The following is a 15,643-nucleotide window of genomic DNA, read 5'->3' on the forward strand; positions in this document are numbered from 1 at the left end:
TTGGGCACCGGGCGCGCGGCTTCCCACTCTGTCCTCGTACGTGTAGGGGGAGGGGGCGCGCGCTAGGTGGGAGGGCACCAGGATAGAGTCTCACCGCCCACGCGGGCCCTGCCCACCCACCAGAGTCACCGCACGTACGATCTGGGCCGACCAGCGGAGGGCGGGAGCCTCTGGAGGAGGCCGAGGGGGCTGGGCTTGCGCTGTCGTCGGCTGCTGAAGTTTGCTCCCCGCCGCTGGTCCCCGACAAACTGGAAGTCCGGGCAGCGGGGGCGGGAGCCGGAGCCCAGCGGGCAGGGGTGTGCTCGGACCTTGGACCGAAGGAGGGCTGAGAGCGTGGAGGGGGCAGGGCGCAGGCGCGAGAGGGGGCTTGCTGTCACTGCTGCCCGATCTCTTAGGCTCTCTCCGCGAGTTTAGGAAAAGTTTTGGGGTGGATTGCTGCAGAGACTCCCCCCCGCCGTGCTCCCCGCCTCCGCCAGGCCACCTGCGCGGCACCACCCCCGTCGGTCCCCGCTCGCGTCCCGCGCGGTGCCCGCCCTCCCCCGCCCGGCCGGGCGCGCGCTGCGCGGAGCCGATTACATCAGCCCGGGCCTGGCCGGCCGCGTGTTCTCGGAGCGGCCGCGGCCCGAGCGGGGAGTCCCGGGCTGCGAGCGGCGCCCCTCCCCCAGCCGGCCCTCCGCGGGAAGGTGACCTCTCGAGGTAGCCCCAGCGGGAGGACCCGGAGAACCACCCTGTCCCTTCCGGCCGTCCCCAGCCCTAGCCCCCTGTGCTAGGAGGAATTTCCCGACGCCCCTTCCCCATTTCCTCCCTAGCGTGGAGAGAAGCCCCGGCCCAACTCTATTTTTTTACTCCTCTCTGCTGAGAAGACCCATCTAACTTCTATCCAGCCTCAAAGTCCAGGGAAAGCATGATCTCTGTCCGAGATGCCAGGTCAGGGTGCCAGGGCCCACCGGGTGCTTTGTCGAGACTCTACCTAAAGTCCCGACGTGGTGACAGTCAGCTTCCCTCCCTTCCCCCACACTTCCTAGTGAGCTGCGCTTTAGCTTTTATGTGAGCGGGCCAAGGGAGAGTTTAAAGAGTGTCATTATCCCACTTTACAGTTTGGAAAAATGGTTTGAAATTTGCTGTTACAATAGTGTGGAACTAGCCCTCCCTCAACCTTTGGAAGGAGCTCCTGCCAGCCTTGCAAACACATTGTCCTAGTGAAATGAGACGTTGGAGCAGGAGCAGGTGGTTGTTTGGAACTTCAAACTTGCCCACCCAACTTGATTCTCAAAGCCACCTAAGAGGTCATTTTTCCACCTCTCCCTTAGACCTTCCCTCAGCCTGAGCCCCCTTGGAGAGAGGCAGAAGGAAATGGGCTGGGGTCCCTGCTGCCACCTGAGTTCCTCAGACCCTGGCACAAAGGCCTCAGTTCCAGGCCTCCAAGTGGGGGTGGGGGGAGGAGCGGCAGACTGGCCACAGTGTGACCTTCAGAGGCCCCCAGAGAAGGGCACCTGGCCCCTCCCTGCACAGAGCTGCACCTCCTGGTGCCCCCTGGCCTTGGAAGGGGTATGAAGTTTCTGTTCCTTTTCCTGGTTTGGGCCCAGGAGGAGTGGAGGACATACCTGGTTGGTAGAGGGAAGCCAGGGGGTGTCCTAGGATGGTAAGGGGCTGAGGCGCAGACTCTGGGGGGCCACTTGAGGGAGCTGCAGTTGAGGGCTATCCAACTGGGAGTCTGGAAACTGTTATCTGACCTTGGCCCTGGGGGCAAGGCTAGGGGAACTGGGGTGCATTGAGGGTGTGTGGGAAGGAGAGGGAGACAGACAGACTGAGAGACTTCCTCTCAGTGGGTATGCTGTTCTGTAGGCTAGGGGGCGGGCAGCTCTGCTGTTCAGGATCTGCCTGAAAGAGGGGCAGGTGGAGTGGGCAGTTGGTGAGAACTGGAGACCCTCTGGAAGGGCTGGGAGAAGCCTTTACCCAGTGCTGTCAGGCCCACATGGTTGGGCTCATTGACCTTCACAGCTTCTGGGGAGAGGAGGAATCATCTGGGGGGGGGGGGAGATGGGGGAGGCCTCAGGCCTTGGTAGTGCAGGGGGCCCCCTAGGGGCTGGGCAATGCTAAGGTATAAAAGGCTTCCCTGGTTGCATTTGAGGAAGGTGCCCAGGTGAGAGGGACTTGGGGACCATCTCAGTCTGGGAGGGAGGAGGAACCAGAGAACAAGATAGGAGTGCGAAGCTAGGTGTTGGAGAAATATCCACGCCCTGGTGAGATTTGTGCATGGGATGATATGGGGCTCTGTCTCCCCCAGGGCTTCCTCCCAGGTTTTACCCTCCAGGCACCCTGTGGGTTTGTTGAATATTCCTGAAGACTGAAGAGTTTGGATGGGGGAGGGTGGTTGGTGCCCTTCAGTCTCCTGCACCCCCTCCCTTCCCAGCAACAGCTCACCCTGGTATTTGTCATGTCAGCAGGAGAAGGTCACCATGTTGTTTTTCTGGCCCCCAGTTCTTCCTTCTTGCTCCAGTTCAAATTTGTCCTTTTTGACCTTAATACTTACCTGTGTTTTTGGACCAGGGATTCAGGGGGGCTGAGAGGATTCACTTCCCTTAGCTCAGCAATGGGCTAGTGAGAATGGGGAGAGGGAACTGTCAGGAAGGGGCGAGAACAGTGGACATTCTGGTGTTTTCCTATTGCATTTTGAACACCTCCCCCCACCCCCCCCCAATGTCTGGTCAGTTTTTATCTTCTTTGGTTTCAGAATTGGAGCAGTCCAGGGGTGGTGGGTGGGCACTGTGCTTTGGGGAGCCTTGGAGAAGCCAGAGACTGTGGGCTGGGAGGGCTGGAAGGAGGGAGCAGGGATAGGATGGTTAGGCCGGTGTCCCCTTTCCCATGCCCATGTCTCATTCTTTTGTTTTGTCCTCAGTGGTCCCAGGCTGCGCCCATGGCAGAAGGAGAGCAGAAAGCCCACCAAGGTGAGTCCCCCTGGCTCTTGGATGGGGTCCCCTGCCTCCCCTGGGGTTGGGTGGGGAGGTCCAGTTCCTTCTTTTATGGTCTGTGACAGGGACCAAGCAAGGATGAGATTAACCCTTCATTCTGTAGGACTCTCTTTCCTGTTCAGGCCTCTTCTAGGAATAGGACTTGTGGCCTTTTTCTTCTGTTATTTCCAGTAAAGTTTTTTTTGGAGAGGGAGCTGTGAGCACAGATCAGGAAGACAAACAATGTTCAAGGATCCCAGATGTCCGTCTGTCTTCCCAGGGAGGATGGATACTCCATGTCATTTCTAATCCAGCATGTCTCACCTGTGGGGCCTTCATGGAGGGGGCTGTGACCCTTGCCATCCAGAGAGCTGGCTCTACATGAGCTGGAGGTGCAGAGGGCCCAGTCTCATGGGACCCCATCCCCCAGTTTGCATTCCTTTGAGGGTGGAGAGAGAAAGCACTAAGGCCTCCCTCTGCCCTCCTGGTGGAGGTTTGGGTGCTGTGAAGTTCCCTCCTGAGCCAGCAGAGGGCTGACTGCAGCTCTGAGGTACCCCGCCCCCACCTGCCCAAGCCCAGTCAGCCTGCCTGGCTGCCTTTTGTTTGCCTCGTTCAGAGTAGGGAGCCTCCCATTTCTCTAGGGATGTCCAGGCTCTCTCCATCACTGAGTGTGGCCTCTGCTCCAGCCTGGGGGTGGAGTGCCCAATGCTGCTCCCTCAGCTCGCCACCTCTGAGGAGGGAAGGGCCTGGGGTCTTCCTCCAGGTGAGTCTCCCTGACCTGAATCCCTCAGGCCCAGGGTGGTAGCCAAGGGCTGATGGTGATGCCCAGCCAGTTCATCCTCCTTCCTGGCCCAGGAACCTTTTCCTTGGCTCAGGGCCTGGCATTCTGGCCACTCCAAGGCCTGTCTGTGCCACTGATATGCCACCCACTCCCAGTGTCCCCACCCCTTTAGCCTCCCAGTGGTCTCTGTGGCCTGGGAGAGGCAAGACAAATGGTCTTTGTTTATTGGGGAAAAGGTTGTCTTCGAGAAATAAGGAAAGCCACGGAAGCCTGATGTTGGAGTGTGTGTGTGTGTGTGTGTGTGTGTGCGCCCTGTGAAAGAGCAGGACAGTTTTCTTTGGAGGCAGTGGCTAGGCTGCTAAGGGTGCTGGTGAAGTTCCCTCCTCCACTTCCCACAGGCCTTGGGGGTTCTAGGGAGTTTTTCCAAGGAATTCTCATCCAGGGTCTTTTTGCCCTCAGCTATCAGCCACCATGGCCCAGACCAGAATTTTCTGCTCTCCTGTCCTGGGTGGGACCTGTGGCCCTGAAGCCTGGGCTACCTCTGTCCCCCAGCCCTGACAAAGTATCAGGTCAAGACTTCTTGATTAGTCATCTTCTTTAATATAGACTTGGCTTAGAAAAGGACTTCTTCAGATCTGTGGTCTTGCTTCTACTCTTTTTGATGATGCTTTACTTTAACCCTTTTAGGGGTGGAGAAGAATTCTGTGCCTGTTGCCTGGGTAGGGGAAATAGAGATGTCAGGCAAGTCCTGGGGCTGGCTTGGGGGCCTTCGCTGCTCTCCTTTCTGTTTTTACACCTGTGGGCTCCCCCATCCACTTTCCCTCAATCTCCAAATTCTCTGCAGCCCACCTATGGTATACATAGCCACCAGGCACCTCTTCTTGTGCTCCTCTGGAGTGGGGAAGGAGGGGAGGCTCAGCTCCAGTCTCAGGAGAGGCAGCCTTGGTGAGGTTCCAAACCTCATGTTACCTGGGCTGAGAAAAGGGAGCTTATTTGAGGGGCTGGAAATGGAAGACAAACCCCCACATTTCTACCTCTGTTTCAGTATCTTTAGAGATTAGCCCAGCCCACTTGTATGGATGTGAAGAATCTGAAGCACAGAGAGGGAGGGACTGGCCCACAGCCACACCAAGTCATGGCTGGAGCCCTGTCTCTCACTGACTAGGTGCTGCTGTTTCCTCCTAAGGGAAACGCATTTCAGGGACAGGATTGCTATGTGTATGTGTATGTGTGTGTGGGGGGGTTGTGATGGGGAGTGGCAGCCTGGGCCACAATTTGGAGTAGTCATTCCAGAGTCCTGAGTTTATTTATTCTCAAGGGCCCGCCCCTGTGGCCCAGAATTACCCCTTCATGCTCCGATGCACCTCAGGCTCCACCGCCAGCCTGGGAAGCTGTCTTTGCCCTGGTCTCCCTCCAGATCAGCTTCTAGATGTGCTCTGTGGCTGCAGTGGCAGCACCGTTTTTTCCATGATGCAAGCAGTTTGCCCTCTTGGGCGGGGTTATCGGTGGCTGGCAGCGCCTGCACAGCATGCCCGCCCACTGCCACCTGCTGATTCCAGGCAGCCCTGGACCTGTACTGATGCCCCTGGCCTCCTCAGCCCGTGTCTGGGGAGGGGGCTGGCAGGTGACAAGGTGCCCTAAAGCTTCCCCTCTGTTTTCACACCGCAATGGCTAGGGAAGACTTTGATGTCCAAGCTGGTTTGAATTCTACTACTTACTAGCTGTGTGGCCTTGGGGCAAGTTACTCAGCCTCTCAGAGCCTCCACTTCCACATTTATAAAACGGAGGTCCTTCTAGAACCTCATAGTAGAGAATTGTTTGCGATGACAGCTGTGGACCACTGGACGCAGTGCCCAGCTCAGTGTTCATTAAGGGATGGCCAGAAGGTTGGCAGGGTACGTCAGTGGCTGTGGAGAGGCCATACAGAAACAGGGAGTAGGTGGGCCAGGCTGGCTGTCCCTTTTTTCATGGGATTCTTAGAGCACCCCCAACAGGTACACTCCTATCCAGACTGTCCTCTGGCATCAAGGTAGGCCCACGAATTGGTGTGGCTGTCCTGGTGAGGCAGGGCAATCAGATATGGCAGGCCATTTCCCTTGCCACCCGACAGCATCCTGTGATCTTTGGCATAAAAACAGGCCTTCATCTGTGTTGCTAGAAAGCTTAGGTGAGGACTTCAACCACAGCTGGAGGGACTTAAGTTAGAATTGGGGGAGGACTTGCCAGAGAGTGGGTGCCTCTCACAGAAACCCCAAGGAGTGGCCTTACAAAGCTGGGTGGACATAGGCGTTGGCCAGCTTTTGTGAGACCCACTGGTCTGATGTTCCGTCCCCTCCTATGCAGTGGTGAAGTTCATGGATGTCTACCAGCGCAGCTACTGCCGTCCAATCGAGACCCTGGTGGACATCTTCCAGGAGTACCCTGATGAGATCGAGTACATCTTCAAGCCGTCCTGCGTGCCGCTGATGCGCTGCGGAGGCTGCTGCAATGACGAGGCCCTGGAGTGTGTGCCCACCGAGGAGTTCAACGTCACCATGCAGGTGGGTGCCCGTGAGGGGCAGGGGCCGGGGGACACCTGAGAGGAAGAGCCAGGCTTGCCTTGTTCAGCTCTTGCCCCTGACTCAGTCAGGGGCAGCGTGGGGGCTCTTGTCTCTTTGGGGGAAGAAGTGCCTGCATTTTCCAGTGCAGGTTCCCCACAAGCCCAAAGCACCACCTCCTCCCCCCTGACCTTTGCCCTCTGGGTTCAGCAGAAGGGTGAGATCTGGGATAGGAGCCCGTCTTGCCCTCCGTCCCTCTTTGGGGCTCTGTTTGGGAAGCTGGATGAGCATGGTTTGTGGAGGGTTTCAAAGCCAGTTTTTTGGTGCTGCCTGGTGACAGGGTTCATATCAGCTTGGACAGGGTGGGAGCGGGGGAGCTCTGAGACACCAGGGTGAGGGTCTCTTGAGATGCTACTAGGGGTCAGGGTGAGACCTAGAGGGAATGAAAGGAGGGGAGGGATGGGGATTGGCAAGAACCTAGGACCTGAATTCCCAGCCTGGCCAACCCTTGCAGCCATGTCTGCCCTCAAGAGGAGCAGGGGCTCCTTGAGGGCCGCAGGGTTGGGGGAGTTGGGATGGACCTGAGGCTCTCTCTGATAGAGCCCCTGGTCCCCCTACCTCCACCACCCATCCCTGCTCTGTACAACCCCTGAGTGCTGAGTGGCAGGAGCCACAGGGGTGTCCCATATCTGGGTATGGCTGGCTGGGTCACTAACCTCTGTGATATGCTTTCTTTTCTAGATTATGCGGATCAGAATTCACAAAGTCCAGCACATAGGAGAGATGAGCTTCCTACAGCACAGCAAATGTGAATGCAGGTGAGGATGGAGTCACAGATTTATTTGTGCAGCACGTGGCTGTCTGCTCTATACTAGGGTGAAGTACATTCTACATGTTAACTCATTTTCACTTTCCAGCTGTGTAGCCTTGGGCATTTCAGTCTTACTTCATTGTGCCTCAGTTTCCACATCTGTAAAGCGGGTACAATAATAGTACGTGCCTCATAGCATAGTTACAAGAATTAAGTGAGTTATATGAAAAGAGAATAACACTGTATATATATCTCATAAATACTAGTTACATTTTTATTGATATTAGTATTGTTATTGTTACCATCATCCGTATCATCACCATCTGAACCCCTCTCTATTTTGTTTTTTTCTCTTTCCCTACCCGCTGCAGACCAAAGAAAGACAGAGCCAGGCAAGAAAAGTAAGTGGCCGTGACTTCAGTTCTTCTTCTCTTTGCCTGGTTTTCTTGGTTTGGGGCTTTTGGCTTCCTCTGTCAGGGGGTCTGATCGCTTCACTGGATTGGGAGTTGGTCCCATGAGGACATGTGGTAGCAGCAGTGGGATGGAGCAAACTTCAGGATTATGGCCCTAGACTTGGTGACAAAACCCAGCCTGGAGCCTGGAGCTCAACGTGTTCCAAGTCTCCGGGTCCTCTCTGGCCAGGGCGTGGGGTTTCGGTGTGTTGAGGACAGCACAGACACTGGCTCCCCGGCTTGCTCCAGCCTCCCAGCACCCACCCGCAGTAGGAAGAGCGAGTGGGTGGCAGAAAGGCCAGCTTTTGTGCATCAGGGGAAATGGCCTCTGTGGTGGCTGCTGTGGTGGTGCAATTGGCTTTGGGGCCAGCTGGGGTGTTTTCTTGGCGCATGGCCTCCTGTAGGAGTGAAGCAGGCCGGAGACACTCAGCCCTCTTGGCCAGGGAGAAAGAGCTGATTGAATTTTGGCCATATTCTGAGCTTCCATTGCCCAGTGTGGAGGGTTGAGGCAGGATGGAGCAGGGTTGAGGGGGCAAGGACTGGGGACAGTGAGCCTTCAAGCAGGGTGAGCAGCTCGCCTGGGGGGTGAGTCTGCAGGAAAAGACAGAGAGAGCATCTGTGCCCTTCCCTCCCCGATTGCCCACCATCCTACCTGTCCAGTATTCTGAAGACATTGAAGCCCCCTAGGCCTCAGCCCATTGCCTCGTCTCTGAGTCCCCAACTTCTGGGATTGCTTTGGCTACTAGAAAGAGAGGAAGAGGGAGAATGGGGAAGTGTGTGTGGAGATCTTCCTCCTTCCAGCATTTTCTCCCAACAAGAGGGAACAAACAGCCTTGGCTCTCTCCTCAGCCCCTTTCCCCCTCTTTCTTCTCCTGTGGCAGACATTGTGAGGGGCATTCTCACAGGTCTGGCAGGTGAGGAGAGTGCTATTTGCCTTGGCAGTGGCAGGCTTCAGCCTGCCCCCCCTTGCCCATTCCCCTAATGCCCGCTTTGCCCACAGGGAGAGTGGGGGGCTCGCCTGGGCTCAGAAGGGAGTCTGGTGAGAAGGTGTAGCAGGCTTTGACAGGCTGGTGAGAGAGCTGCCTGCCAAGTGACGCCCAGGCCCCACCTCCCTGCGCCTCCCTAACTCCCACTCCACCCTCCTGCCGGCGTGCCTGGAGCTCTGAGGACACGCGGCCCCACCTCTCAGCCCAGGTTATGGCTCAGGCGGGCTGATGCCTTTTATGTGCCATCCTTGGTTTTGTGCCAGCCCCCAGTGGAGCTGCTCCCCCACAGTCGTCGCAGAGGTAGGGCCCCTGGAGGGACCCTTTTGCTATTGCACTTGGAAATGATGACAGAGGTGCCTGAAGCACAGCCAGCACACTCCTCCCCACCCCGCCCCTATCAAATCAGGTCTCTGACCTCAGCAAACCCTGGCCTACCTGTTACAGCCCCCTGACCTTCAGGGTCAGACTTATACAGGGCCACCAGGCAAAGAGCCTGCCCTCGGTGCTTTGCCCCCTGCCTGGGACCAGGAGCCACTGTGAGCATGGAGGCCTTTGGAGCCTGTGCACTCCAGCCAGCCTCTGCTCCCCATCCAAAGCCTTGCCCAAGGCTGGGTTTGCCACCCCAGAGTGGCCAGAGTTGAGCAGAAGGAGCCGTCCAGGGCTTGCGGCCCCACCTCACGTGTGCATGCAAGCTCTTTTCCTGGAGCCTGCCTGCCTCCCTTCCCCTGAGCATGTCCTGTACCCTGCCTTCCTCACAACTTCTTTTCCTCTCCCCTGCACCCCCCCTCCTCTGGCTCTGTTTTTTTATTTTCCAGAAAATCAATTCGAGGAAAGGGAAAGGGGCAAAAAAGAAAGCGCAAGAAATCCCGGTATAAATCCTGGAACTTGTACGTGGTGCCTCTGCTGTCTCGTTCCCTGGAGCCTCCCCAGGGCCCCCAATCTAACTCCCGCTCACAGGACCTCTTAACCCTCCACTCCTCCTCCCTCCCTCTTTCCCTCCCTGGCTCTTATCCTTCCCTCTGCCCCAGTGTCTCTCTGTCTCTCTCTCTCTCACTCCACTAATTGGCACCAATGGGTAGATGTGGTGGTGGCGTGGCTGGTCCCAGGTTGGGGGTGGGTGGGCTAATGGGCAGAGTGGGCCTGGAGGAATCAGGGAGGGGGCTCTGGCTTGGCTGGGCACTGCCTTTCTCTCACCCACTGGGCATTGGTGGCGGGCCCATGTTGGCATGGGTGCCGGGCACTGGTGCCTGCTCACCCCACTGATTTCCTCTGCTCTAGGCTTCTGTGCATGTCTGGAAGCCGAGGGTGGTGAGGAGGGCAGACGTGGTGTGAGGAATGGGCTTGAATGACATGAGGCAGCTTGTCGTTGGCAGAAGGAGGAGGTTGGGTGGGCTCAAGCACCATCTGGTGCCCCTTCTCATGGACTTGGAGCTTCTGGAGGAGGTCCCCCTATTTCAGCCCAACCCATGGCACCCACAGAAGCCTCCCTGTAGGGCGGCTGCTTCCTCTGGGTGGGAGACTGTTGTGGGCCCTGCTTTGGGCCCTTTGGCCACCAGTGGCCCGGCCTGTGGACATTGTCTCTGGGCTCAACCTGTTGTGACACCTTATTTTGGCCCACCTTTGGTGGAGGGGTCTGGGGCCTGGGTACAGGGCAAAGGTGACCCCCGATTGCTGTCCCTGGCAGGTGGAGAGTGAGGTGTGCTCTTTTGGGGGCAGTAGCCCTTGGGGCCTTGTGGCCTGAGACTTGCACGTGTCCTTGTGGGACAGCACTCCCCTTACGGCAGCCCTTTCCTTGCACTCTCTGCCCGTCTGCGTCCGCCTCTTCCCTCGGGCAGGCTTCCTAGCCAGTGCTGCCTCTTTCTGCCGCGCTCTCTGTCTTCCACTGTAGCACTTGGACCCTTCCAGGGCATGGAAGGATGCGGGGTCCCACAGGCCAGGTGGGGGCCCTGCTGCACATATGTTAGAGGGTGTTGCATGGTTTTTTTCTCTCTCTCTGCTGATGCTCTAGCTTAGATGTCTTTCCTTTTGCCTTTTTGCAGTCCCTGTGGGCCTTGCTCAGAGCGGAGAAAGCATTTGTTTGTACAAGATCCGCAGACGTGTAAATGTTCCTGCAAAAACACAGACTCACGTTGCAAGGCGAGGCAGCTTGAGTTAAACGAACGTACTTGCAGGTTGGTTCCTAGAGGGCAAGTGAGTCAGAGAGGGGCTTCACACAGAGATGGAGAGAGAGAGAGAGAGAGAGAGAGAGAGAGAGAGAGAGAGAGAGAGAGAGAGAGAGAGAGAGAGAGAGAGGGAGATTGAGAGAGAGAGAGAGAGAGAGAACGAGAGAGAGAGAAAGAGAGCGGGTACCTGGGTACCTGAGAGGGGCCAGCTGCTTGCTTGGCTTCTAGCTGCCTGCCTGGTGACTACTACCTTCTTGGCTCTTGCAGTGGGTGGCAGGTGCTGGCCTGGCCTGGCAGGGCCCCTTCAGAGGTTGCCCTGGTTGAGTGAGTGGGTAGACTGGTGTGGCTCATTATGGTGGTGTGGACGCAAGCTGAGTGTTGTGTCCTGTGGTCCTGCTCGTGGTGGCTGTTGGTCCTGACATTGTGATGACTTACTACCTTCATTGTTAGTACTGAGGACCCTTCCTGGTGTGGAGGACATTGCCGACCACAAAGCACAAACACTCTCTTGGGGGTCTCACCACTAGGCTTCTCACCCCTCAGTGTCTCTCCACGGGGAGCAGGGTCTGAATCCCTCCTCATACTGGGGCTCTGAAGGGCGTGGGCTCTGGCTGTTGGCTTAGGATGAGTAGGAAATTTAACATCTGGGGACAAAAGATTTCTTTAACACTCCAGTAATTATAGCAACAACCCCTAAGAGCCCACATGTATGCTCCCAGGATGAATGGAGGGATGACTGATGCCCAGTTTTCTAACATTAGACTGTGAACTAACCACTCACATGCGGGCCTGGTTTTTACGCACCTGTATGACCCCCTCCCGCCTCCCCCAGAGCATCTGTACCTCTGATCCTTGTCCACAGTGGGGATCAAGGAAGTGACAAGTGTGTCAGTGAATACATGGACAAGTTCAGGGGGTGAAGGTCAGGAGCACAGGGCCGTGACAGGCAGTTGGCTATCTTTTGATGCCTCAACTGGCGTTTATACCAGTGTGGCCTGTGTTCAAAGGCAGGGAGCCCTCTTGGCCAGCGTAAGGGTCACCCAGGAAGGAGGGGCTTTTATAGGGATATCCCAGGCAGGGCCAGATGCTTCGTTAACAAAGTCCTTGGAATGTGGCTACCTCTTCCCACCTCCACCCCCCTATTCCTGTGGCTTGTGGGTGTTCAGAGGATACTAGAGACCAAGTCTTGGGGTGTTGCTGTGGAGCTCTGTCTTCTTGGTGGTATGTGAAGAAAGGAAGTGTATACTAGTGTTGGCAGTGCAGGCTCAGCCTAACTCCAGCAATGGATGAGAGGTCTCCATACCCCTTGGGAGCCTTTGGGGCAATAAGGGGCTTGCCGTTTTAGGGTTCTGTAGAGATTATTCTGCAGAGAGACTGTCTGGGATGGGGATGTCTGAAGTGACTTGGGAGCTAACAAAAGTTACCCCAGCTTCCAGAGGCCTCCCCCAGGTCCTGACTTGGCTGTATGGGGAAATTCAGTACCCCAACTAGAGGCTTAGGATCCCCATTCTCAGACTCTCTGAAGGGCGGGGTCTGCTCTGACCCCTCCTCTCTGTGGGGAGAGTGAAAAATGATCAACCCGGGGCAGGGACATGATGAGGAACTTCTTGGCGTCTGCTCTGTTTCAGTTCGAGGAGCATGGCTACCAATTGTCTCTCCCATCCTACGTGGAATAGAGAATAGAGTATCGGAAAGAGGAGGCAGCCCGGTACGCAGGGCCTGCTGCCGCCAGTGAGCGCAAGAAGAAAGTAGCTGAGGCTGGGAGGGAGAGTGTGGGGAAGGGAGTTGCATTCCCCACCTCCATGGGTGGCCAGGAAGGGGAGGCTGCCTGCCTCACCCCCAGTCTTATCACCTGGCCCTCATCCCCGGTCTCTGTTTTTCATTCTGTGCAGATGTGACAAGCCAAGGCGGTGAGCCGGGCTGGAGGAAGGAACCTCCCTCAGGGTTTTGGGAACCAGACCTCTCACCAGGAAAGATGGATACAGAATGACTGATACAGAAACCACGCCGCTGCCACCATACCACCATACCACCATCACCATCGACAGAACAATCCTTAATCCAGAAACCTGAAATGAAGGAAGAGGAGACTGCGCAGAGCACTTTGGGTCCGGAGGGCGAGACTCCGGCAGAAGCATTCCCGGGCGGGTGACCAAGCATGGTCCCTCTTGGAATTGGATTGCCATTTAATTTTTCTTGCTGCTAAATCACCGAGCCCGGTAGAGAGTTCTATTTCTGGGATTCCTGTAGACACATCCACCCACATACATATGTTTATATATATATATATATATATATATTATATATATAAAAATAAATATATATATTTTATATATATAAAATATATATATTCTTTTTTTTTTAAATTAACATTGCTAATGTTATTGGTGTCTTCACTGGATGTATTTGACTGCTGTGGACTTGAGTTGGGAGGAGAATGTTCCTGACCAGATCCCGACAAGGAAGAAGATGGGAGGAGAGACTCTGGCATGATCTCTTTGTTCCTCTTGGCGAGGCCAGTGTCCCCTCCCTTGCCTGGGAATATGCAAGGCCGGGGCATGGGGGCAAATTTGGCCTGCTTTTGGGAACACCGACAAACCCAGCCCTGGTTCCGAGCCTCTACCCCAAATCTGATGGACAGAAAGACGAACAACAGGTGCAGGGACGAGGACGCTGGCTCTGACCAGGAGTTTGGGGAGCCTCAGGACACTGCTGTGCTTTGAGGATCCCTTTCACGTGCTGCACAGGCATCTTACCCCCAGGGGTGCTGCCTGGAAGATTCAGGAGCCTGGGTAGCCTTCACCTACTCTCACCTGCCTCTTGAGATGCCCAGGAGGCCACTAACAGATGTCCTGGTGAAGAGAAAAGAGACATTGGTGGAAGAAGAGCAGCCTGATGACGGCTCATCATCTGTGGGAGGGGCCTCTTGCCTCGGCCATTTCCCTGCTCCCCTTGCCCGGGGCAGCCCAGGGGGCCTGAAGTCCTCAGACCATTGAAACCACTAGTTCTGTCCCCCCGGAGACCTGGCTCTGTGTGTGTGAGTGGTTAACCCTCCTCTGTCCCCCCCTTCCCCATCCGCCCCTTCCCATGGCACAGAGAGACAGGGCAGGATCCATGTGCCCACCATGGAGGCAGAGAAAAAAGAAAGTGTTTTATATATGGTACTTATTTAATATCTCTTTTTAATTAGAAATTAAAACAGTTAATTTAATTAAAGAGTAGGGTTTTTTCAGTATTCTTGGTTAATATTTAATTTGAACTATTTATGAGATATATCTCTCTCTTGCTCTCTTCTTGCTCTCTCTTGTTTGTACTGGTCTTTGTGTATAAAATTCATGTTTCCAATCTCTCTTCCCTGATCGGTGACAGTCACTAGCTTGTCCTGAACAGATATTTAATTTTGCTAACACTCAGCTCTGCCCTACCCTTGCTTTCCCCTGGCTCCCCAGCACACATTCCTTTGAAATAAGGTTTCAATATACATCTACATACTATATATATATTTGGCAACTTGTGTTTGTATATATATATATGTTTATGTATATATGTGATTCTGATAAAATAGACATTGCTATTCTGTTTTTTATATGTAAAAACAAAACAAGAAAAAATAGAGAATTCTACATACTAAATCTCTCTCCTTTTTTAATTTTAATATTTGTTATCACTTATTTATTGGTGCTACTGTTTATCCATAATAATTGTGGGGGAAAAGATATTAACATCACATCTTTGTCCCTAGTGCAGTTTTTCGAGATATTCCGTAGTACATATTTATTTTTAAACAGCAACAAAGAAATACAGATATATCTTTAAAAAAGCATTTTGTATTAAAGAATTTAATTCTGATCTCAAAGCTCCTCCTGGTTTCTCCTTCTCCATTGAATCTTTGTTCCAGACTTCCTCCTGCCCCCCTTGCCTCCTCCCTTGGGGAACATGACCTTTATCTTAGGCCTGGGAAAGGGGTCCCGGGTGTGTGTATAAGATACGGGGTAACCTACCTTCTTGTGCTGGAGGCCAGAGTGCTTCCGTTCTGGCTGGGCTGGTCCTGGAGAACCTGTCCATCCTTTGCTGTGATATAGCAGGGCATGGGACACTTTGGGGATCGGGGAGGGAGAGACAGCTCCTTAGAAGCCCAGGGCTCCGCCGTGAGTAGTGCTTCCTCAGGAGCCACATGGTCGTGGCCCTGTACCTTGGTCAAGGAAGGAACTGGCCTTGTGTCTGAGCCAGGAAAGGGAGGGGCTGGATTTGGCTAGGGGGCCTTGCTGGCTGCAACAGGCCGCGATTGAGGTGGGGGTGTTCGTGGGGCCTGGATCCCAGTATGTACTTCAGTTTTACTTAGTGACTCTTGGAGTTCATTGAGCCCCTGGAAGGTAGACCCACAGCTCTGGTTGCCCCTGAGGGGTCCTCTCTGCTGTGGTCCTGGGGAAGGTAGAAGCTGCCTGGGCCTTAGGCATTTGTGAGCAAAGCTGCCAAACCCATTTCTTTTATCCTCTCTTCGATTCCTTCAAACAGTATTTATTGGGCCAGCCGTCATGCTAGGGTAAGGGGTGCTGTTAGAACTAAGATGAAATTCCAACCACTGATCTGGTGAGGAGATGTAGAACTATAAGTCTATGAATAGGGAAATACATGAAATATGATGGGGGCATCTGATCCAGGTTGGGGGTGGCAAAGTCTGGGGGTCATGATGCTACCTCTAGGCTGGCCCTTAAAGAACAGGTGGAAGAAGACAGGACAGGGAGGGGAGGTACAAGGGTTGAAGCACACTACCCAGGCAGAAGGGATAGTGTGAGCAAAGGCTTGGCAGGGAGCGGGTGAGGGGTGGAGGCTGGAGGGACGGGGAGCCTGCCATGCTGCCACCATGCCCGAGCCTACAACCTCAGCAGCAGCTGAGGAGTTTAAACAGGGAGCATCCCAGCAGGGTGGCAGGCAGGGAGGCCAAGCCTAAGTTGTTGCAGTC

At 54.9% G+C, this 15,643-nt stretch overlaps 1 protein-coding gene across 1 annotated transcript; it reads left to right on the plus strand.

Annotated features, from left to right (window-relative positions):
- Window positions 1–617: 617 nt before the first annotated feature.
- Window positions 618–12,968, plus strand: VEGFA (vascular endothelial growth factor A). Its single transcript, XM_090282495.1, has 8 exons — window positions 618–696; window positions 2,900–2,948; window positions 6,076–6,272; window positions 7,011–7,087; window positions 7,452–7,481; window positions 9,334–9,405; window positions 10,558–10,689; window positions 12,573–12,968. Exons 2-8 carry the CDS (start codon window positions 2,918–2,920, stop codon window positions 12,592–12,594), a joined length of 561 nt encoding a protein of 186 aa, XP_090138621.1. The 5' UTR covers window positions 618–696; window positions 2,900–2,917; the 3' UTR covers window positions 12,595–12,968.
- The last annotated feature ends 2,675 nt before the right edge of the window (window positions 12,969–15,643 follow it).

The sequence above is a fragment of the Furipterus horrens genome, unplaced genomic scaffold (genome assembly GCF_987537825.1).
Source record: "Furipterus horrens unplaced genomic scaffold, mFurHor1.1.pri manual_scaffold_6, whole genome shotgun sequence".
In the NCBI taxonomy this organism is placed as follows: domain Eukaryota; kingdom Metazoa; phylum Chordata; class Mammalia; order Chiroptera; family Furipteridae; genus Furipterus; species Furipterus horrens.

Bases quoted from the DNA above. Each gene is read 5' to 3' on its own strand.
- VEGFA (XM_090282495.1), top strand. From the start codon at position 2,918: ATGGCAGAAGGAGAGCAGAAAGCCCACCAAG. The intron at 6,273-7,010 runs GTGGGTGCCCGT...TTTCTTTTCTAG, and splicing joins AGTTCAACGTCACCATGCAG to ATTATGCGGATCAGAATTCA. The intron at 7,482-9,333 runs GTAAGTGGCCGT...TTTATTTTCCAG, and splicing joins GACAGAGCCAGGCAAGAAAA to AAAATCAATTCGAGGAAAGG.